Source organism: Emydura macquarii, unplaced genomic scaffold (genome assembly GCF_026122565.2).
Source record: "Emydura macquarii macquarii isolate MOO-44397 ecotype Brisbane River unplaced genomic scaffold, CSIRO-AGI_Emac_v2 contig_3287, whole genome shotgun sequence".
NCBI classification, from domain to species: Eukaryota; Metazoa; Chordata; order Testudines; family Chelidae; genus Emydura; species Emydura macquarii.
In genome coordinates this window covers 2,688,795-2,710,822 of record NW_027133424.1, presented here as the reverse complement: position 1 = coordinate 2,710,822, position 22,028 = coordinate 2,688,795, and the positions used below count along the sequence as shown (strand labels likewise).

General features: G+C 44.6%; 1 protein-coding gene across 2 annotated transcripts; it reads right to left on the bottom strand.

Annotated features, from left to right (window-relative positions):
- Positions 1 to 793: 793 nt before the first annotated feature.
- Positions 794 to 21,560, bottom strand: LOC137142998 (quinone oxidoreductase-like protein 2). 2 transcript variants are annotated; one of them, XM_067532573.1, is made up of 10 exons: positions 21,496 to 21,560; positions 20,288 to 20,444; positions 17,217 to 17,313; positions 15,500 to 15,558; positions 13,415 to 13,480; positions 12,941 to 13,050; positions 9,938 to 10,019; positions 8,816 to 8,997; positions 7,202 to 7,430; positions 794 to 2,177 (listed from the first exon to the last, which is right to left on the bottom strand). In XM_067532573.1, exons 1-10 carry the CDS (start codon positions 21,555 to 21,557, stop codon positions 2,109 to 2,111), a joined length of 1,113 nt encoding a protein of 370 aa, XP_067388674.1. In that variant the 5' UTR covers positions 21,558 to 21,560; the 3' UTR covers positions 794 to 2,108. The 2 variants fall into 2 exon arrangements, with proteins under 2 accessions (XP_067388674.1, XP_067388675.1); XM_067532574.1 differs by lacking the exon at positions 794 to 2,177 and adding an exon at positions 4,809 to 4,890.
- Between the last annotated feature and the right edge of the window lie 468 nt (positions 21,561 to 22,028).

Sequence of the window (22,028 nt, the reverse complement as noted above, 5' to 3'; positions counted from 1 at the left end):
ATCTTTCTTAGAAAAATATCCAATCTTGATTTAAAAACTGACAGTGATGGAGAATCAACTGCAACCTGGGTGAGTTGTTTTTCCTGGTAAATCAATGTCACTGTTTAGTCATTTCCAGTCTGAATTTGTCTATCTCCAGGTCTGGCACTGATTTAATAATAATCCTAATAATCATGGATGTTCACTCCAACCCCCTCCCACAGAGCTCCTTCTGACCCAATGCCGGCTTTGACACTGACCCGCTATGGGGCCTTAATAAAGCCCTGTCTGTCACAGGCCCCGATCCAGCAAAGCACCTAAGCAGATGCTTAACTGTAAGTACTCCCATCAACTTCAAGAGTATACCCACATACATGGAATTAAGCATCTGCTTCCATGCTTGGCCGGATCGAGGCTTTGGTTTCTCCATCTCTAAAGAGGATAATATTTAGCTACCACACACTGCTATGGCAACAACGAATATTTCTAAAGAGCTGTAAGCAGGCTAACTCAGAGCAGACCACACACAAAACATGCTAACGATCCCCAGACCCACAGCTTAGACTCACAGGCCCTGAGGTCAGAAGAGACCATCATGACCATCTAGTCTGAAGCTTACTTGAACAAGCTGTCTTTTGCAGAACTCTTCTAAATGTACATAGGACACAAACAAGCAACCAAGACCTAAGTCTCCTGCAGCAGGAAGCTGGTGGCAATCTGAGATATCAGTCATATTTTTAAAGGGTAAAAGACTCTTATGAAATCCTTCAAAATACTGGGCAGAAGCCAGAGTAGCTGGTCATCACCACACAGCAGCAAAGACATTAACAAGGCAGCATGGTATCCATTGCAGCAGCAAAGCCACGTTAAGAAAACCAAAAGGCTTACTGTTCATTTAGAAAGTGTCCTAGTCTGCTGGAAGTCAGGGCAGCAAGTAACAGTGTGGAGGAATTTAAGTATTTTCATACCAAATAGTTCTACTAGAGTGCATTCGGCAATACATTGTGGGTCCAGCTCTCCCCCAGTTAGGCCTGACAGCCAAGTGGGCTTGTTAAGTATCTCCAGTTGAAGTCTCCCATTCTGTTCACAGCAATGCTCATTAAGGGAACTATCTGTATAATTACACCTCTCCGGACCAAGCTGAGCTTACACAGGAGTTCCTTCATCCCATGTGCAGATGGCTGGATACATCAATTAGTGGCGGGTCGCTGGGTTCTTCTGCAGCATCACTAGCCACTGCTGAAGGCAGGGAAACAAGCTAGATCGACCAATGGGTGACACAAAGCGTGTGACTGTAATTAAAAACCCAGGGCTGGCCTGTGCCAGCTGGCTCAGACTAAGGGGTTGGGGCTCCCAGGACTGTTTTAACTGCGGTGTAGATGTTTGGGCTCAGCCTGAAGCCTGAGCTCTAGGACCTGCGGGGTGGGAGGAGCCCAGAGCTCAAGCTACAGCTCAAGCCCAACCATCTACACCGCAATTAAACAGCCCCTTAGCACGACTCCCGCCAGCCAGAGTCAGTGGTACGGGCCGGCCACGGGTTTCTAATGGCAGAGTCGGGAAGTGGTCCATGCATCCATAAATGTGAGAGGAGTAGCCTGCACAAGTGCCGGTGGAAGGAGGAGGTGTCCCCAACATAAATACTTGGGTAAGATGTAAACCACACTATTGAAAAAGAGTTGTAGACGCCCTGCTCTAGGGACACAAGGATGCTAGAGGTATATTATACAGAGCAAGTGCTGCTTACAGTGGCAGACTTCAGGAGACTTCCCAAGGGTAATTCTTTTAAACAGATTCTGGTTTACATTTGTGTTAATTAAACTGCTCTGCATCTATTCTCCTTTTTCCAGTCACTGTGAGACCTCGCCTCCCCTAGGACTCCGGACACTGTTTGTCTCTCGCCAGTGCAACTCCACTAATGTGAGCAATACGCACAAGCGTTTTCACCATCAGATCATCTAACCCTAAGCAGCAGCCCATAGCCCTCTACACTATTGGTGCGGGTAGACAAATCATGCAAGTAATCACAGGGTACATGCAAATTGACTGTCTGCATTCATAATCCAAAAGTGGGATTCTGCTGATTAGTCCAACAGCAGCAAGGGGGTTGTGTGCTGAGGAAACAGGCTGATTTATTTAACTGAGATGAGGACCTTTCCTGTGGACTTGCGCTGGGTTACACGGCTAAAGGCTTCATTCACCTGCAAGAAGAAAACCTCAGTTGTTTATACAAAAGGGCACGTACATAGACACGCACACACACACTCCTGCAAGTGTTAGTTGCTACTGTAGGTACCTTAATTTGCATTCTCTACAGTGATTGCGGGAGGCGAATGGATTTGGCCAAATTTGTGAGAGTGGCTGGCTGGATTGGGGGGGTAGGGGGTGCCATTTTTTATATTGTTTGACATCAGTATGTCAAAATCATAATAATTTATGTGAGATATGCCATGTCAGGTACTGTTAGAAAGGCTATAATGTGCAAAGTAAGATGATGATGTTTATGTTCATGTGTTATATGTGTAATGGAAGTTATGTATATGTTTGAGATATCTATATTTCAAATTGTGCTGTCTGGGTCACACCCCAGACAGGATGGCTGCAGAACAAAAGCCTGCTTGATGGCCCATTAAGAAATTCACAGGTGCAAGGGGCCCAAGGGGAGAAGCCAGGGATATACCTGATGAGTCACCGGGACTTGCTCATGTGACTCTGGACTCCATTTTGGTTCCTGTGAAATTCCACAAGCAACATGGCAAGGGACAGAGGACATAAAAAGGCAGGGGCACAGAATCCATTTTGTCTTCAGTCGGGTTCAGCCTTCAGTCACCTACCTCTGGATCAACTCATGTACTGAAGCTGTGAAACAAAGGACTGAGACCCACCCAGGTACTGGATGTATACCAGAGGGACTATACAAGCCTGCAAACTCCACAATTCTTTTAGAAACCTGATGTACATGGACTTTCAAATCATTTGTATGTATCTGATTGCTTTAATCCTTTAACATTTCTCTTATTGTTTGTTCCTTTCTTTTTATAATAAATCTTTAGTTTTAGTTACTAAAGGATTGGCTGGCAGCGTGGTATTTTGGGTAAGATCCAAACTTATATTGATCTGGTACTGTGGCTGACCCTTTGGGGTCAGGAGGAACCTTTTTGGTAAAGAGCATAGAGTTTAAATAACTGGTCTCTTTACTGGACCTAGTGGCTGATTGGGAGCCAGAGACTGAAATGCAGTAAAGGGGGCTGTGTCTATTTTTATTTTGGGGCTTCTTCATAACCAGTGTGGGGAATCAGAAGCACAGTTTATGGCTGGTTGGGAAGTCTGGATTCAGTGTCACCCATCAGTGCTGGGAGAATCTGCTCTCTTTTTGCAGCCTGCCCTGACCTTGGCATTTTCAGGTGGCTACCCTAAGCACGGAAAGGTCACATGGCCTTTAAAAATCCCCCTGCAACATTTTTTGGGGCACATGAAAACTTGGATTTGTGCTTGCAGGAAAAACAAACATGCACAAGGATTTCAAAAGCAGATTTATCAGCCATGTTGGAACACCTTAAAAATCTGACCTACAGAGTTCACCCCATTACTGTGTGGGGTGCAATCCAAGCCAGGGAGGGGATGTGTCACAACCAGCCCTGCAATCTTAGGTTGTCACAATGCTTTGCTGCTGTAGCTCATGCCTGGGCCACTCACAAACAGCCTGCCAGCACGCAGGTCACACCCTGCATGTCTGTGTATATAGCTGCAGCTCTGGTCCAGCAGCTCAGACCCCAGCAGCCTGCCAGCAACACCTCACACTCTGGCTTCCACCAGCCTTTGTTACTATTTGCATGGTGACCCCAACACATGCCCAGTCCCCCCTTTTTCCAAAAATGTCTGTTCTGCCCAGTCCTGGACAATTCAGATATGAAGATCCGTTGCTCCTGTAAAGGGTCAATACTCAATAGTTGGCTACATTACCTGCAGTTACCACAGCTCCCTTTTAAACACAGCAATGGAGGGGGTTTAGATTAAAAAATAAAACAAACTGGTTAACAAAAAAAGATAGAATTATACGGGAATCCAAGGATGAAGTTAGAAATGGTTACAAGGAAATAAAAGGGAAAACGCATCTAAAAGTTTAAAACAATCTAGCAAGTTTCGGCTCAAGGCTTTGTTCAAGATGGCCTCTCTCACCCCCTGTCCTCCAGCAATCTGGAGACTGACCCTGTCCTTGGTCAGGATCTCTCCCCAAGGCCCAAAGGTGCTGGTGCCTTTGTCTTCTTAGGTGAAGGTTTTCTGCCCTTTTCTTTTATAATCCAATGAACCTTCGAAGTGGATTCTACTGAGGGTTACTGTTCAGACTACAATTTATTCAAGCAGCAAAGGCAGCGACATGGAGTCTCGTGGGGAAGGGAGGCTCCATGCTTTTTCTTCTCACCTGTGTTTGCTGAAGTCACCTGCCATTTCCCCCTCTTACTGTCTCGAGGACCCCATTTACTACTTATATGTAAATGGAGATTACCATAAAAAAGATGGAAATTCACAGAGATCAAATTTCCCACCCCACTCACAATGGGGTAGCATGAGAGACACTCCAGGCTTAATCCTTTACTGGGTGGGTTAATTTCTCCATCTTCAGTCTTAACTATTTCTATCAGCCATTCTCAGCTACTGCAAGGCGAAGGCATAGTCAATAGTAGTTGTGTTCATCATGCTAAAGAGTTTGGTCAGAACTCCACCCATGGTAGCTGCTGCTTCCTTATCAATTTGTAACAATGTTATTTAAATTGGTCTCTGCAAAGTCCGACAAGGAAAATATCAGAGATTTTTATTTCCAATAGCATCTCCCAGAGTTTCCTTGTCTGTCTTGTTGCCTCTGGCCCATCATCTACGGGGCACAGATGCCTGGTTTAGGTGGCTAACATTCTCCTAAAGTTTGATAAGTAATTATGTGTGTGATGCTATGAATAGAGACATTTAAATACAGTCAGATTATTACTCTAAAGTACAGGGCTGCACAACAGATCATAGTTGTGACCCAGGGAGCCCTTCAGTGCCAACTGGCAGAGGGCACACCATATCATAACTCACGTCAGGCCTGATACACTCATTACCCCAACACACTGTTGCCATAATCTGTATCTCAAAGGTGTCACATAAGGTACCATATGCAAACTGATGACATGCTGGTCATTAATATTATTGAGTGATGTATGTATGGGCAGGGTATATAGAATTACAGATGTAAGCTGGAAATATGTTCTTAAAATGTGTTTGGCAAACAATGCATAAGCCCAGCCTCTCCTAGACAAAGGAATGTTTCACCCACTTGACTGTGTTTCCAGTGTAAATTGAGCAAGATGAGACCAGAAACAATGGACGTATATTTACATGTAAGGTAAACAAACCCATCAAACTAGCAAGTGGGAGAGATGACCACTTAACTATCAGTATAGTAGATGGAGGCTGTACCGCCAGGAAGCCCTTCTTGCCTCTTGAAACAGAGACAATGGACTTTGGGAAATATAAGCCGAAACAGACAACATATTTGGCGTCTATCACCAGAGGGATATAAAAGGACAGACCCTTTGACGTCTGAGAAAGGTGGTGTCATGGGGCCCCGGTGGGTGGAGCGGGGCTGCCCGTTTGCCCAGTGTGGCGTAATACACCCTGTCACAAGATCATCGGGATGCCCTGTTGAGCAACAGTGAGCAGGTGTGGTCTCCTGGTCCCACAGTGATTGGTCAGGCCCCATTCACGCAGTGTGAGGCTGGTACACTCTGTCACAGGCAGATCCTTCAACCAAAGGGGTTGAAGTCTTTGGGAACTAAATATAGGTAAGAAACCTGCTCAGCAAAAGTTTATAACTTGCTGAAGTTGAGTTTTAGTCACTAGAAAGTATGTTTTGTTTGTAACTTTTCATCTTTCTTTTACTCTTACTTGAAATAATTTAAGCCTATGATCTTTGTTAATATACGTATTCTTGTTTTATTACAAAACCATCTCAGGCCTGTGTATTGAAGTGAAGTGTAAGTCTTCAGTTCATCTAACAGGCTGTTATGTGCTTTGTCTCTCTGGAGGCAGCAAACTTAACTTCTGTCAGAGGGACTGAACGCTGCCGAAGGATGTCTTTTGGGAACTCAGGCTCCCTGATTGTTACCAGCAAGGCAAGGTTTGGACTGGCAGAGTTGTGAAGAGTTTGCTGGCAAGGTAGACAAGCTGGTGTGTCGGGGAGCTGACATATGGCTTATCAGCAGCAAAGCTCACTCTTGCTGAGGCAGAGCGGTGACAGAGTGGCTCACAGATCTGGGTGACCTGAGCAAGTCGTCACAGTTTGTTCGGCAGGAACAAACGGCTCAGCATTTGTATTGGAATTTGCTCTTTGTGGGCTTTTTGCCACAGGGATCCATTTATGAAGCTGAAATAACACAAGAGCTGACCATCTCATGGCTCTTCCATTATCCAGGAACTGAAATTCCAGAAAATTATCAACCAATGTGTATTTCTGACTCCTTAAATGGCTCCCAGAGTGAGAGATGTAAGTTAAGACACAACTACATCCCCTAATTTACCTTTTAAAAAACTTTAATCCACTGTATTACTGTCTTTTAAACTGTAAGGTCTTTGTGGAAGGAGTTCTCATTTTCTATAGGTCAGTAACGTGGCTAGCACAAGGTATGGAACCCAAGCTGGCACTTCTAAAACATAAATATTAAATAATAATCATAACATATTGGAGAAGTTTAAAGCCAATAACACTGGAATGAAGGAGGGGGGAAAAATGAAATTTCTTAAAAAACACCAGGGTTCTGTGCCGTGTTTGAAAACGGTAGGTTTTTTGTACAAATCAGAGGGAATTCACTGCACACAAAACTCACTCCAGCATAAAACTTAACTCTACACAATGCAATCCTGAGAGCTCGACACTGCATGAGGTCATCCCAGTTTGTGAAAATACACATACAAGGGTTCTAATTTAATTAACAGTAGCATTTCCTTCCTGCCGTGATGACAGGTTCTTGGCTGATATCTGAGTTTAGCGTTAGCTCTGAGGCATAGATCAAATCCATGTGTCTCCTATGGTAACTCATATTTCTCCCTGTCTTCAAGGTACAGGAGCTCAAGTTTTGGGCCTCCCCACCCCCCAAGGCATGCTGATAGACTGCTTCTTCCTTCTATTCAGCCTCTCTCAGACAACCGTGAACCCTGCCAACAAGTGACATGGTGAGCAGCACTTTACCTCTTCCAGTTTGAAGACTGCTCCCAAGTGAGGTCGGATCAGTCTTTCCTGGCAGTACCAAACAGCAGAGGAGAGGGATGATGAAAAAACAGGGAAGTCCTCTTCCCGGTATCGACCCCAGTACACTCCCAAGGCAGACACGTTCTTCAGCAGCAGCAGGTTGGCTGGGACAGAGGGGATGGCTCCTCCAGCAAAACCCACGACTACAATCCTGCCCTCCCAAGCCAAGCTGCAAGGGGAGGGAAAGAAGATACATTTCATGAGGCAGCACAAGCAGAGGGTCAAATCCTGGTCCAACTGGGGGGGTTGTGTTTTAGAATCATAGAAGATTAGAGTTAGAAGGGACCTCAGAAGGTCATCTAGTCCAACCCCCTGCTCAAAGCAGGACTAACCTCAGCTACATCATCCCAGCCAGGGCTTTGTCAACCCGCAGCTTAAAAACCTCTAAAGATGGAGATTCCACCACCTCCCTAGGTAACCCATTCCAGTGCTTCACCACCCTCCTAGTGAAAAACTTTTTCCTAATATCCAACCTAGACCTCCCTCACTGCAACTTGAGACCATTGCTCCTTGTTCTGTCATCTACTACCATTGAGAACAGCCTAGCTCCATCCTCCCTGGAACCCCCTTTCAGGTAGTTAAAGAATGCTATCAAATCCTCCCTCATTCTTCTCTTTTGCAGACTAAACAAGCCTACTTCTCTCAGCCTCTCCTCGTAAGTCTTGTGCTCTAGCCACCTCATCATTCTTGTTGCCCTCCGCTGGACTCTCTCCAACTTCTCCACATCCTTTTTGTAATGGGGGGCCCAAAACTGGACACAATACTCCAAATGCAGCCTCACTTTCTTTAGTGCGACCAGAACTTGATCCTTAATGAAACACGGTTAAAAAAGGGAACACTAGGCCGTTAGTTCAGTGGAGAGAGGAGTTTGCCACCGTACCATCTGCAGATAGGATCTCATTAGAGTTTGTCAAATAAAAGGGGGGCCAGCCATTTCCAAGTTTGAGCAATTGCTGGTGGCCTCAGAGCTGGCTGGTCACATGACGCTGACTGCTCCATGTTGTTTCCAGCTTTTACATTGCATTAAGGACAGGTGAAAACACATTCAGTATTTTCCTACTTTTATTTTTCCACGCGAGCAGTTACTGTAGTTGCCACAGGTACATGCTGTGCGTGCCAGGGAGGCTTGTCCACAATGATCTCTTTATTAAGTTTCAGAACTTCAGCTCTAGCTAGTACTTGCACGGGACCTCTCAGGGAAACTGGGGAAGTCTGCATGAACTGGTTCTGCGGATTAATCAGAGAGACACTTTCTACCAGTCGGGGCTGAATCAACGCCCCACCATGGCGCTAGGTGGCACCCCTCTTTCTGATTACATGTGAAAAAATCAAGGCTCTAAATATCTGTGGTCATTAAAGAGCCCATGGCACTTTCCATAAGAGCACAGGTGCCACGCCCAAATTCTAGCTGGCAGAATTACATTCTGGCTCCCTAAATTTTCTTGCAGTTTTAACTGGATACTTCTGAAGCATGCAGGGGTCCCAGGAGACCACACATTTCACACCCCTAATCCACATCTCTCAGAATGAGACTGGAATTGTATTTCAACGCACCTATGTAGAGCTTCCTTGAAGATGTCCCCTCCGACGGCATCAAGAACTACATTGACCCCTCTGTTATCTGTAAGCTTCTTCACCTCTTCCTTTAAACTCCTTTGGGTGTAATTCACGCTGTGGGATGCACCCTTCTGCAGTGCCAGGTTGCATTTGTGATCACTTCCAGCTGCTGCTATCACCTGAAAACAAAGAAGAGCCCAGGGTTACAATCTGATCTTTCATGTTGGAAGGGACAGTGAGATCTTTGAGGCAGGGACTGTCTTTTTGTTCTATATTTGTACAGCACCCAGCACAGGTCTGAGGATCCTACGCACTATGATAATACAAATAAATAATATCATGCACAAGAAACAATCTGAGCTGGAGTTATTTAGCATTGTCACTTTGTGCAGTTCTTTGTATTAAAAAAATAGCTATCTTTCAAAAATACTCAAGGCATACTATTTCCTAACCTTATTTATACTGTTATGGTTGGAAAGAAATCCATCTCTTATTCCCATAGACATCAAACCCTATTTTCCCTTAGATCTACATTGGTTCAAATCTTAAGGCCGAAATTTTCAAAAGGACCAAGTGGCTTAGAAGCCTTAGTCAAATCGACTTTCAATACAAATTAGACTCATAAATGCCCAAATCACTTTCAAATGGGACTTAGGCACCTAAGTCACTTGGGCACCTTTGAAAATGTTCCCCTCTATCTCTCAAAGGGATAAGAGCTCCATCCTGCCCTGGAAAGAATCAAGGGAAGTGATGGGGATCCATACAGGAGTATATAGCAGGAGCTCAGGGAAGGCACGTGTTTCACGAGGGGAAAGTGTATCAGAACATATGCATGCTGTTTGAGAGAAGGATCCTGGTTTACTGGCTCACCAACCCCTTTGACCTTACAGGTCTCCTGGGTTCTATTCTCTCCTCTGCCAATAATTCGTTGTGACACCTTGGACAACTCCCAAGCCTATAGATACTTTACTATGCACAACTTGAAAACGGAGAATAATACTTGCCTATCTTACGAGATTTAATTCATTAGTGTTTGTAAAGATCTCTGAATGCTCAGGTGGAGCGAGCTGTCATTACTACAGTGAGACAAACACAGATTCATTTTTGAAGAGGAAATACCTTTGCCTTCAGAACGTTGGCAGCTATGTCAATAGCTGCAAGTCCCGTGGCCCCGGCGGCTGCTGTCACTAAAACCGTTTCTCTGAGACAGAGACAGAGAGACTGAAATAAACAGAGCTTCCTCACACAACAGAAAAGCACTGCATTGTGTGCCTGCCTTCAAACAATACACGGCCTCCCATTCATTTTGAAGATGAAAGATCTCCTTGATCAGCTTAAAAATACTCCAGCAATTGATTTAACCCGTGGTCTATTTCCATAGCAAGAATTTTCCCCGTTGCCAATGCTATTCTCTTTACCAAAATCTTTCCCAAGAGCATGAGTAAGGGGAGCTTGACTTTTCCTAAACACCAGTTCATGGTGGGTGAAACGAGATACCCTATCCCCCCTCCAGCGTGAACCTTTTACATTTCGAAGTGAAATGATCTGATAAGAGAATACCTGCATTTTTTCAATGACTTTATAAGCAGATGTACGTTTACTCCAGTTCCGGTGTAACAGCAAACTGTGCTGTTTGTATAGTTGGGGCAGGAATGTATAGTTTCCTACACTGTGGGGAAAGGACAGGTTTGCAATTAAGGCACCAGATACTCTAGTGATGATCTAGGCTCTGGATGTTGTCCTTAGCTCTGCCACGGATTTCCTATGTAAATGTGGCCAAGTCAGTTCTCTCTACGGCTTTGCTCCCATCATCTGTAAAAGGCGAGCGATGCTCACAGGGGTGTTTGGAGGCCTAATTCAATCCTGTTTGTAAAGAGCTCAGAGATTCTCCATGGGAAGGTGGTATGGGAGTTCAGTACAAGCCTACTTTTCCAAAAGGACAGCTGCTGTCTGAGGCTAAATTAGCAGAGCAATGCATGGCAGGAACTGACATCGGGCAGCAAAAGGCTAATATTCAGCTAAACAATAGGTTTGACTTGTACACAGTTTGCCTGCCTGGGATCTCCCCCCAGCCCTACCAGCTATTTCACAGCAATAGCCACTATTGTAATATCTCTCTGTTCAGCAGCTTCACCTTTTCGCCAAGAGCATCACAAGGGTATAAAATGCTTTTTTCAATATGTTATTTTAAATTGTTTAAAAGCTATCAGTGTGTTTGTGTATTTGGAGTCTATAAAAGCACTCCACACACAGGCCAAGGGAGTTGAACACACACACAATTTGCCGCCTAGAGTATTGCCTTTTTACGGTGACAATCTCCCGTCCGGATACTTTTATGGTCCCCATCCCGTAGTATCTGAGCACCTCACAAACATCAGTAAATATAATCATTATTTATTTACAACATCGCTGTGAAGTCAGGAATAAGCCCCATTTTACAGATGGGGGAACCAAGGCACAAAGGTTAAGCGACTTGCCCACGGCGACACAGTCAGTCTCTGGCAGAGAAAGAAACAGAACCCGAGGTTCCTGAGTCCAGTACAATGTTAACCATGAAACTATTCTTTCTCTGTACATTTAAAAGGTACTGCAGGACCTCAGAGTTACAAACTGACTGGTCAACCACACACCTCACTTGGAACCCGAAGTACACAATCAGGCAATAGCAGAGAACACACACCAAAAAAAAGCAAATACAGCACGGTATGGTACAGTACTGTGTTAAACGTAAACTACTAAAATAATAAAGGGAACACTTAAAAAAAAGATTCAACAAGATAAGGAAACTGTTTCTGTGCTTGTTTCATTTAAATTAAGATGGTTAAAAGCAGCATTTTTCTCCTGCATAGCAATGTTTCAAAGCTGTATTAGGTCAGTGTTCAGTTGTAAACTTTTGAAAGAACAAACCCTAACATTTTGTTCAGAGTTACGAACATATCAGAGTTACGAACAACCTGGTGCTCTGACCTTACAATCAGCCCTCACAGACAAAACTCTGAAACACAGACTGGGACTCAAGGCCTAAAAGAGGGAGCTCTCTGCTGAGAACACCCCATGAAACCAGACAGTGGCATGATCCCCCAGGGGAAGCAGCAGACATGTCATCACTTGGGACAATAAAAAAAAACAAAAAAAAAACCTAGATAAAGGACTAGAAAATATACTGTAAAGACTAGATCTGCCCTGGCTGGGAGAGGTAGGGAGATGGGCTGCCTCTCAGAACAGGTCATTCCCATGCCTAACAGGGATTATTCTAATCTAGTATTTTCTCATAAAATATTAATGGATAAAGATCTGCATCTTTTTTTTTTTCCCAGGAGTGTTGCTTCATATGTCCTCAAGATGAATCTAGCATCCAGCTCTGGTTTACTATGTGGTTCTCACTCTCAGTGCGGATGCTGACACTTAAAGAAATACATATCTTCACCCTCCGGAAGATAACACAATGCCCATTAATTTCCACTACATTCTTGTCAAACTCACCGTGAATCAGGGAAGCCCTCCAGGCTCACTCCCAGTGGGACAAATAGGCTGCCTGATCTAGTGATCTGAGAAGAGTTTAGAAACCTGGAGTGCCTGGATGTTATTCCAAGCTCCACCACTAACATACGGCATGACCTTGGCCAAAAGACCTCCTCTATCTCTTAATTTCCTCATCTACAAAATGGCAATGATAATACCCAATGAGCTCACTGAGTGTCTGGACATTATTGTGATGTGTGCCTAATGTGGGAGATTAGATGTTATGAGCACAGCTGGCTGGAGAACAATTCTGTTTCGTGACAACCTTTTAGGTTTGAAAGTTTGTTTTCGTTCCAATGCAGAACATAACCAAAAACCTTTCAAGTATTTTTATGAAATGGAATTATATCAAAATGTCCTTTTTGGATTGAAAAGATCGGGGCAGCTCTCTTTCTCTAGAAGTGCCCAGAGACCATTGTGGATCTTGGAATCACAAAGCAGTATGTTCCAATGACCGAAGTTTCACTGAAAATATTGCAAGCCATTCTATTTATAGAGATGATGTTTGTCTGGTTTTTTGCAAAAGAAGAGCACAGTTCAAGGACTAAGTATCATTATTGCTGGACACACATCATCCTTTGGTCTCCTCTGATCACTTACCCTGGCTGTGTGCATGCTCTTCGTTCCAGGGCCAAAACGGCTGTGCCATAAGACACAGGCAATGCTGCAGCTTCTTCATAAGAAACACCTTCGGGGATTGGCCAGAGCATCTACATGAGGGGATAGACAGAGCAACAAGAGGAATAGAGGAGGAAATTCTGCATTTTCAAACAGCTCTAGTGAGCAGTTTGAACATGATGCAGAAGCATGTTATCAAGCTGTCCTAAATGTTACACTGGGTAAAACTGTTCATTTCATATGAATGAGTTTTAATGCAGTTTTTCTTATCAGCCCTCTCTGTGTTTTCAAGGATTCTCCGGAGCAAACCCCAGCCCATGGCAGTGAGGGCAGAACAAACCATCAAAAAGAAAAGCACAAGACTAGAAGATCTAACAGGAGCCCAAATCTAAACAATATGAGACATAAAACGTTTTGCAATAATGAAAGACAAATTTCTTTTTAAATTGTAGTTACCTTCTGATCAGCTACACACTCCTCAGCCATTGCCCTCATGCCAGTCACACCCATTACCCTGTCTCCCTGCCGAAAAGTCATCAGTGGACAGGTGTTAGAATGAAGAACAATCACTTGGTCTCACCCCTTTCTTTGGATTAAGTGTTTGATCTACCTCCTTTCCCACAAAGAACCTGAGCAGCACAAACTAAACCTGATAACAGTTCAGGCAGGAATTCCATTAATCACACGCCTTTCCCCCCATTCCCACCTTTGCTTCTTTCTCCAAATCCCTATCCCCTTCTCTGGTGGGACTTGCAGTCAGGGTGGATAAAAATCAATGATTTTTTTTTTAAATAAAAAAAATCTGATTTTTTAAAATTTAAATCACATTTTTAAAATTTTTTTAACTCACTAAAATACTAAATTTCTCTCTCATTTAAAAAATAACAGTTACAATTAAATCTCATCACAAACATGGTAAATCTACACTTACAGTCACATAAAAATGAATGAATGGTTCTAGTTTGTCCAGCCTAACTATCAGCTCTTCCTTCTTGAAAGTTCTGGGCTTTCAGTTTCTGTTTTGGTTTCTTTTTCTCAGCAGACTAAAGTCACACGTGTAAAGAGAGACACAGGCTGGATAGGATTGTTGTTGTTCTGTGCTTATGTGGTGGTGGAGCTGGGCCAAGCAAGGCAGAGGAGTTAGTCAAGACACTGTCTTAAAGACAGAGAGACAAAGGACGGAGGCAGAATAGAAAGGAACAGTGGAGTGGACTGGAAAGAAAAAGGGAAGACATTATTCAGTACACACACAGCTCCCTATATTTCCCCACACTTTTGCCACAGAAAAACTGTCATGGCTTCTGGGCATAAGAGAGACCCGATATGAGAATATTTTGAATAAATACCTCACCAGAAAGCAGGAAATAAAGAAGCGAATGGATCAAGCACTAACTCCACCTCATTTTCTTGTGAACATTCTTGACCCCAGATATAAAGGTAGATGCCTAACTTCTGAAGAAGATGATGCTGCCATGGCATGGGCATCTCAAAATCACTCCTCCGTTATGCCAATCATAATAAATTGCAGGGCTGGAGCGGGAACATTTAAACAGTACATGTTTACTGATGATGTTTTGAACAAAGTCACTCCACTGAATTAGTGGAAATCATTAGCCAGGCACCTTGAAACAGAGTTCCTTCAGTTGCTAAGCCAACTTTTCACAGCAGTAGCTTCCTCTGCAGGCACAGAGAGAATATTTTCATTGTTTAGTATTATTCACTCAAAGTTAAGAAATCAACTGGGAGTTGAAAAGCAGGAAAACTCATATTTCTGTTTCAGTCTATGAATAAAAATGACAGTCGGAGTGGGGAAGATGAGAGCTAACTGTAGAATTTTTAAGGACAGCATATGTTTAGTGTTGTGATGACTTGTCTGTTAGAGTTAATAAAATTTGAAAATGATATAAAAAAGAATTTAAGGACAGCCATCAGCCAGCAACTCAGGAGACTGCTGCAATTGCAAATGTGAAACATTTATGTAACATTTAAGATTTAGTTTAATAAAATATAAGTGCTATTGTGTTTGTGTGTGTGATTTAGTTCTTACCATTCCTAATGCACTGCTGCTGCATCTGCAGCTTGACACAGGTAATGAGTATTATGTACTATTTCCTAAATTAATAGAAATCAAGTTATCTAAAAAATTACCCCAAGTATACCCTCCTAGATGTTGTAAATTGACATTGAGTTGCATTGTAAATTAACATGTTTTAGTGATCAGATTTGCACAATTGTTTAAGAAATATGTGACGACGTGTCAGTGCGAAACTTGATTTAAATAAATTATTTTCTCTTGGTGATTGAAATCATGGTTGAAATCAATGATTTAAATCGCCTTGATGTAAATGAATCCACCCTGCTTGCAGTACCACATCCTTCCCACGCACACCTCCAACCCATCCAGCAGAGTTCACAACATCGCAGATACTATCAAGAGCATAGTGCAGAAAGCTTAAATAGTATCCCCATACTGCAGCCTCGATGCTCCCCACCCCCACCAATTGACTGGGAATCCGTTCCTAACCACGGCATCTCACTTACCTCCTGCACTGTGCTGACATTTGCTCCAATCTCCATCACGATCCCTGAAAACTCCATTCCTAAAGCAGGAGAAGGTCATGCATATCCCACAGACACTGATCCAGGCCACTTCCCCAGCTGCACTACGCACCGTCCCCTGCGGGCAGGATTTATGGGTCTGCCCTACTCCTAATTCTGGACTGGGGTGGGGAGAACACAGCAATGTTGAGTTCAGTTAGCATTAGCCTCATGTGGCAGAAGCAGGCAGCTCTAAGTCCATTGGTTGGCAAAGGTATTGAAGTGCTTGGAAAAGACTGAAATGCCAAAGAAGAGCTCTGTGTAAGCTCGAAAGCTTGTCTCTCTTGCCAACAGAAGTTGGTCCAATAAAAGATATCATCTCACCCACCTTGTCTCTCTAAAGATGCTCCGAGTCCAGCTGCTCTTTGTTTTTTAACTCTGAAAATGACAACGTTTTCCAGACTACTAATCACCCTATTATCCATGAGAGCACAGGTTTGCATACAAGATATGCAAAGCACTCAAAGGCGGTATTAAAGAAGAATTCAGAAGCAAAGCTGCTAGGAGGCCAGAAGGTGGCACTGTGGGAACAACAGACCGATAACGCTGGGTAAATGGATGGGGTGGGAGTAGAACCAAGGACTTTTTAAAAATCCTCCCCCAGTAAAAGTTACATGGCTACCTTTCTTCAGAGAGGTTCTTATGGCATAAGTGGGACTGTCAGCTCCCAGGCTGACAGGAGCTGAAGGAGATAGTCAAGCCTGAAGGTTTTAGTGCAGCAAACAAACACAGCAGAGGTGCTGCATGTCCACAACTAGAAGAACGGGGCAGGAGGACAGCAGCAAGAGAAGGGCATCGGCCTACAATGTCAAGCCTGCAGAAAGCCATACACCTTACACAGAATGGTCCGTGAACCATTGCACTTTAAAGGGCAGCTTAGTAACCTGGACTGCGATGGTGGTTGCTACAATTCCTGAGTTCTAACCCCAGTTCTGCCTTCAAGCTGCAGAGCAAGCTTAGCCCAGGCACACACAGCCTCTGTGTCTCATCGTCCCCATCTGTAAAGTGAGTTTCTTTACATTTACCAACCTCTCACCCAGCATTCTTATGAAGATTAATTAGTTAAACTTTGCCCAGCGCTTTGAAAATACAAAGCTCTGTATAACTGGTGTTTTGAGAGGTGATCATAGACTGGTGACCCAGTAAGGTCTTGTTTACGTTAGGAAAATCCATCAGGGTAGAATTAGCACATTTTAATTTATGTGAGGCTAAACCTGACTTAAACGTGACAAGTGCAAAAAGCGTGTTAGCTGGATGTGGTTAACCATAAGGTCGGGGGCAGGGATACACACAGAGAGTTTTCCTTCCCCAGAGCAGCAATACAGTATATAAAGACAAGAAACAAATAGCCACGAGGATGCAGCATTTGGGGTGAATACACAGCCCACTTACTGTGCATCATTCTTTTTGTGAAAGGACAAAGAAATATTGAGTTGTAAGAATGTGAAGTTCACCCTAGTCCCATTGTACCTGGAAATGTCTGGAAAAACCTGTTTAAAGATTTTCTTCCTTATAGTAGAACATGAAGACATCCACCTCAAGTCTTTATTCCCCAGCTGTTCTGTCAATCTGTCCCCAGCACTCAATTCACTCAGAATGAAACACGGTAGTTAAGTTAGTCACTCTACAACCTGCACAGATTGGACAGACTCCTACTTACCAGGAGTGAATGGAAGGCAATGCTTCTCCTGGTACAGACCCTTACAGGCCAAGATATCAGCAAAATTTACCCCACAGTAATGGACGCCAACCCTGACCTGCAAGAGAGAAGGGAACCTTTCAGGCAACAGCAATAGAAACATTTTAAACGGATGACTTCAAGGCAGTGGCATTTTATTCTTTTAAAACAGCTCTCCCCTTTAGTAAGTACTTCAAAAGTCCCCATTACCACAGTATCCTAACACCTCACAATTTTTTATGTGTTTCTCCTCACAACACCCCTGGGAGAGAAGGCAGGGCTACTATCTGCATTATACAGATGGGGAACTGAGGCACAAAGAAACTAAGTGACTTGCCCAAGGCCACACAGGATGTCTGTGGCAGAACAGGGAATCAAATCCCAGTCCTTTTAGTCCCAGGCCAGCACCCAACCCACTGAGACCATCCCTCTCTCAAAAGACTCCCATGTTTTCTAAGGCACAGACCAGATCCTCAGCTTGTAGAAAACAAGGTAGATCCACTGATTTTATTGGAGTTATGCAGATTTACACGAGCAGAGCAGTTAGCCCACAGTGTTTTGGTGGAAGATAGCATTTCCACTGAACAATGGTTACTGTCTCAGGATACTTTTGTACTGCTTGGGGATGTTTATTCTTTTAACAAGTATGTTTCTGTGTCACTCTCCTCAGGGCACCCAAAACTATCAGCCACTGTGTTACTTCTCAGCAAGACAGTTTTGCTGGCGCTTGGCCTGGACATGAGCACCCTGCCAGGCCTGTCTGCCTCACCAGCAAACTCGTCAAGACTCTGCCAATCTGAATCTCACTTTGCAGGTAACATCCAGCAAACCCCAGTCCCCCAGAGATGTCTCTCTGCAGCATCCAGTCCCTCTCACTGGCCACCCACAGAAATTATTAAGTTCACTGCCTCCAAAGAGACAATGCACACATCAGCCTGTTGGCTTGCTGAGGACTCGCACGTCACTTTAATACACAGCCCTGAGATGGTTTCCAGTAAAAACTAAGAATAAGTTTATTAATAAAGCACAGAGAAGTAAGTGATATGGAGCAGAGATAACAAACAGAAAATGGTTACAAGCCAAACAAAATAAAGCACGCTTTTTAGCATCCAAGACTTAACTATAGCAAGCTACTATTTTTGCCTGAACAGCTTTCTCACATCAAGCTATCAGCATCTCCAGCTCTTCTGGCAGAAGAATCCAATGTTCAGATTCAGGAGGTGCTGTCTGTCCCCTTTCTTCCCTAAATGATGGATAACTAAAGAGTTTTCTCCTCTTCTTTTTATAGTCCAGTAAACCTTTGAAATATATTCTTCTGAAGTGTATCCGCAGCTAAAGTTCTTCTCCACTGCTGTTTGTCTTGTTCTGTTGACTTCCCCTTACCCCTACTGACTCATATGTCAATGTAACTTCCATTGTCAGGTTGCTCAATTTACATTTGAGACACAGGCAAACAAGCAAAACAACTTTCCTTTGTCTAGGACAAACTTGTTTATCAAGTCTGTCCCCAGAACAGATTTTAGGAACATATTTCCAGCACACATACATAACGGTTTACACACCATGTGTACACATCACGCAATGCTATTCATGACCAGTGTGTCACCAGTTCTTATACAATATCTTATTCAGTATACTTTTATAGTACAATAATATTCTATACAATCAGTTGATTCAATTACTTATTCTTTGAAGTTCAGACCCAGGAGAATCTGGACTCTGATTGTCACAGTTTCATTAGCAGCTGTTCATTTCAGTGGGCTTCTCTGTGTCATCACATACTGGGTCGTTGTGTACACATGAGCACTAGCAACTGGACTACAGATTTTCAGCTTATTTTGTCTCATCCAAGCGCTGATATAATAATAATAATTAGCACCTGGGCTTTACTTGATCAAAGTGCAGTACAAACACAAAATAAGCCTCCAACTAGCTCTGTGAGGTGTGTATTGCCACCAGATTACAGATGAGGAATTTGAGACACCGACAGGGGAAAGGACTTGACTCACTCACTCAGGCCTTTTACCCAGTGTTTGTTTTAAAGTCCCAAACCGTCCTCTTTCTTACTGAATTCTTCTCTTTTCTAAGCTCTTATTATTTAGGGAGGCAATGTGGCCTACTGGCTAGAGCACAGGACTGGGACTCAGGGGCTTTGCACTCTAATCCTGGCTCTGGCCCTAGTCTGTCACGTGATTTTGGGCAAGTCACTTTCGCTTCTCTGTGCCTCAGTTTCCCCATCTATAAAAGAGGGATAATGATACTGATTCCTCTGTAAAGTGCTTTGAGATCTATGGATGAAAAGATTCTTGTATTACTGCAGTAGAATCTAGAGGCCCCATTGTGCTAGGCACTGTATAAACAGTAAGAAATGTGTAGCTTGCAATGTAAATGGACAAGACCGTCCAAGGCCAGGAGGGGAAATGGAGGCACAGAGTTGACTCTATCCAAAGCCCTATCCAATGGACTGCACTGTCAAAATCTCTGATCCTCCAATAAACTCTGCGTGAGTGCAAGGTTCCATTCAGGTGAAGCTCACAGCCAGATCCGTCATGTCATAAGATTTTCAGGGCCAGAATCACATTTTCCTGTGCGTTCATATAGCCCTTAGCAAAAATGGTGTCATAAACCTGATTTGGATGTTGCTGTACATTCAAGTAAATAAATAAATAAATAGAAGTGAAGTGAAGAGTGGCTAGACTCTGCCCGCATGGCAGGCAAAGCAGATGATTTTTGTGACGGCATTAGCATTTTGGATTGTGGGTGGTAGGGAGGAGAGAGTGAGGGAGAAGCCAGGAGGAGGGTGCTGAAATTGAGGTGAGAGATGATTAGGGCACAAATCAAGAGTGGGTAGATGGTAGAGAGGAACAGCGGATCTTGGAAATGTTTAAGAGGAAAAACTGGCAGGATTTAGCAACAGCATTGATGTTGGGGGCAAAAAACAAGAAATCAAGAATAGAACTCCAAGGCTGTGAGCCTGAGACACAGGGATGATGAGCCTGAGACATTAGATTATTGGAAATAATCACCAGTTCTGAGCATCTCAATCACAGTACCTCATGGGGCTGCAGAGGAGGGGATGGGAGGTTCCTAACAATCAACGGCTTCATCAGCTCAGTGCACAGCGCTGCTCGATAGTTCCGGCAGGACTGAGATAGGATATCATTGTTCAGAGAGGATAATCCCAGAAGCTCTTTAACTGAAGCGCTGCACCTGCAACACAAGAGTATGCACTAGCATTATACTGTGTTGTATACCAGTCAGTTGCCCCCTTCCCACCCCAGAAGCAGCTGCATTTCATAAAACACTTTGGCTATAAAAGAAATCTTTGTGAGTATTTTATACAGAGAACACTACTGACTATACATAGCAGACTACCTATAACCTCTCCATAAAGTGGGTTAGCTTGCATTCATTCTTAATTTTAAAAACAAAATGGGAGAGAAGTTTACTACTGATGAAAGAATCCAAACGCACTGAATCCAACAATACTTAAGATTGTAGGGGCAGGCACTATCTCTTTGTTACATATATGTACAGCGCCTAGCACAAGGGGGCTGCTCTAGGTACTACCTCAAATAATAAACCACACCCTTGAATGGTGCAGGCAGGTGTTCAACATTTAACCCATTGCCAGCACTTAAGGCCTTTTGTCCCTAAAGCAAGGCTGCTCGGGATTAACCAAGGTTTTTCTGCTGGAGAAGAGGCTGCCCTCTACTCAGTGTCAAAGTCTTCCCTCTGCCTATCCTATGCCTATGCCTAGACTTTCTTTGTAACCCTTTCACTGCTATATAAAGATATATAAATGGGGGGGTCTTTTTATTTGCCTCCTGAGTTCAGAGCCTTTCTGGTGCACTTGGGTCATGTTTTCACTCTTTTCTCCACAACCAGGAGAGCTAGAAACTTACTGTAAGGGGGGGAGGAAGGGAGCAAAGCTGCGATTTCTCACCCGATCCCCAGGAGCGGGGCCTTTAACGTCATACCGAGCCTGGCAACACTTGGCAGCTGCACCCAGCCCTGACCCTCCTCCCCAGAAAAACCCCAGTAGCGCCCCTGCACCGGATGCGCCCAGACGGGGGCGGGTCGCAGCGGGAGCTCAGGAAGGGGGCGTGAGCAGAGCAGGGGGTACAGGAGGTGAGGCAGGTGGAGGGAAACAGCTGGGGCCCCGGAGGGAAAGAACACGGCCGGGTGGTGCAGGGCGAGCCGGAGGGGGGACAGAGGCGGCTGCCCCCAGTGGCCACTGGACGGGAAGCCGAGCTCAGACCTGCCGCGCTGCAGCCAGAGTAGCCGGCCGGGCCCTAGGCCGCCGCGCAGCCCTGCAGACATGCTCCTCCGCCGCGGTCGCACCCGTCCCGGATCGGGACAGCCTTCCGGGAGGTGGATACAGCCCGGCCTTCGCCCCGCCCCGCCCCGCCGGCGACCTCTCTTCGGGGCTCCCCAATCTCTGCCCTGCCGCCGTCCCTTCCCGCAGCTGCCCGGCCCCTGCCTTCTCCCTGGGGCAAAGAGGAGAGAAACGGACTGAACTGGGGGGGTGCCATGCTCTGCACAGGTTCTGCCTCCTGGCCCTGGAAAGACTTGGGGGTGCATGTGCCTGAGGCACCTAGGACCAGATCCTCAAAGGGATTTAGGCTCCAGCCTTGTTCCCCGTGCCCTCCCCTGAGGTCAGAGCCAGCCACTCCACAGGGCAAGGGCTGACCTGGCAAAGGCCCCAGGTGGGGAGAGGTGAAGACTGTAGCCAGCCTGTCCTTCTGAGACTGCTCCCTAGACTCTTCCCCCTAGCCGAAACGGTAGCCAGGG